At 42.1% G+C, this 1740-nt stretch overlaps 1 protein-coding gene across 2 annotated transcripts in view; it reads left to right on the top strand.

Annotated features, from left to right (window-relative positions):
• Slc9a7 (solute carrier family 9 member A7) overlaps window positions 1-1740 on the top strand; it is a 202173-nt gene that overhangs the window by 122206 nt on the left and 78227 nt on the right. For both annotated transcript variants that reach the window (XM_023717863.1, XM_004633487.1), the window contains exon 2: window positions 1216-1415. In XM_023717863.1, coding sequence (XP_023573631.1) covers window positions 1216-1415 — 200 coding nt within the window. The remainder of the gene's footprint in view (window positions 1-1215; window positions 1416-1740) is intronic.

Here is a 1740-nt window from a genome sequence, read left to right as displayed (position 1 = left end):
GGGAGGAGGGGGGAGGGGAGGGGGAAGGAGGAGGGGGGAGGGGGGAGGAGGGATGGAAATCTCATTATCCCCTTAGAGCACATACCTCCAGTAACCTAAGACCTCCCACTAGGCCCATCTGTTAAAGGCTTCCACTGTCTCCCAGTATCACCAAAGTGGGATTCTAGTCCTTAGTACATGCATTTTTTTTATGGAACATTTAAGAGCCAAACTATAACACTTAGATTATAGTAAACACTTTTTTTTCAGATATAGTTTTCTGCATTAATGCTCAATGAGCTGGTAGAGCATTTTTACTGTTGTTTTAATGTTGCTAGCAAAGAACTGAATTTAGAGAGAAATCAGATTTTTTGAAGAGATAATTATACACATGTGTGGTAGTCAGTTATAGTTTTTATTTTTTCTTTCACTTTTGCTTTTTGCCATATGTGACTCATGTCCAGGACCCGGGAAGTGACACTCCTTCCTCATTCATGGAATAAATACTTATACAGAATTTTGCTGTTTTTACTTTTTTTCTAACTGGAAAACTCTACTAAGAAGGAAATGAGACTTAAATACTTGCATCTGATTATCTTAGCTGTTTTGTAGGCACAGCCCCAAGAAGTCAGCTCTCCATCCCTGAATCATGACTTCTCAAATTTATACTGCTGCATTTGGTTTCCCAAAGGGTGTAATTACTTTCTTCATGATACCCAGGACTTGAAGTGACCTAAGCAAAAACATCCCCCATCCTGCCCCAGTGTGTGGCAAAGCAAGCTGCATTTATAGCAACCAGAAATTCCAGTGGCCTGATCCTCGCTAGCAGATGGTAGTAGGACTGGCTTGAGGATTGCGTCTGTTGAAAATCAAGGACTCAGCATTTCCTCTTTGTGCTGTCCTAAGCAGAAAAAACTTCACTGTTCATCATTCCATTTTCCTCTACCAAAAGCCCAGAAATAAGACGTGATTATGTGTTAAAACTACTCAGAGTGCCATAATAATCATCGAAGGTACTTTTCCACCTTGTCCTTCTGGTGGCCAATGAACTCAAATGAGACCAGCATAGATGGTGCTGAACCCTTTCTGAAGGACCTCGGATTTGCTGCCAGATATACAACCTGGCTTCTATGATTTTCTTTGCGTCTCATAACCTGTGAAATTAACAGTGCCATTATTTCTATTCTCTATCCTTCTGCAGGCCTGATGTCCTTTTTTCCTCTTGCTCTATTTCAGGGCTCATCGTTGGGGTGATCTTGAGATATGGCACTCCTGCTACCAGTGGCCGTGACAAGTCCCTCAGCTGTACTCAGGAAGACAGGGCCTTCAACACCTTATTAGTGAATGTCAGTGGGAAGTTCTTTGAATACACTCTGAAAGGAGAAATCAGCCCTGGCAAGGTCAGCAGTGTAGAACAGAATGACATGCTGCGGAAGGTGAGCTGGCACATAGTTTTCAATGGCATGGTTGTTGATTCTGTGGCTCTGTTTTGATCTTGTGGAGGGAAATCTTTCCAAATGCCTGGCATATCAGTAACATTCCTAGTTCTCAGTTTTGCTAGGAAGATTTTGAGCCATGATGAGGAGAGGAAAACAGATGTTTAATTGGAGTCTTTCAGCTTTGTGACCTGACCTTCTTAAATTGGTAGGATCTATAGCCCCTGTAGACCACTGACTGTGCGATGGGTTTTCATGTCCCCACTTACCTGATTTGTCTCTCTGCCATCTTTTCTTTACTATTTTCTCTTTTCTGTGTTATGTA

The sequence above is a fragment of the Octodon degus genome, unplaced genomic scaffold, assembly GCF_000260255.1.
Source record: "Octodon degus isolate 3935 unplaced genomic scaffold, OctDeg1.0 scaffold00055, whole genome shotgun sequence".
NCBI classification, from domain to species: domain Eukaryota; kingdom Metazoa; phylum Chordata; class Mammalia; order Rodentia; family Octodontidae; genus Octodon; species Octodon degus.
Note: the sequence above shows the minus strand (reverse complement) of the source record. Positions and strands in the feature narration are given on the sequence as shown.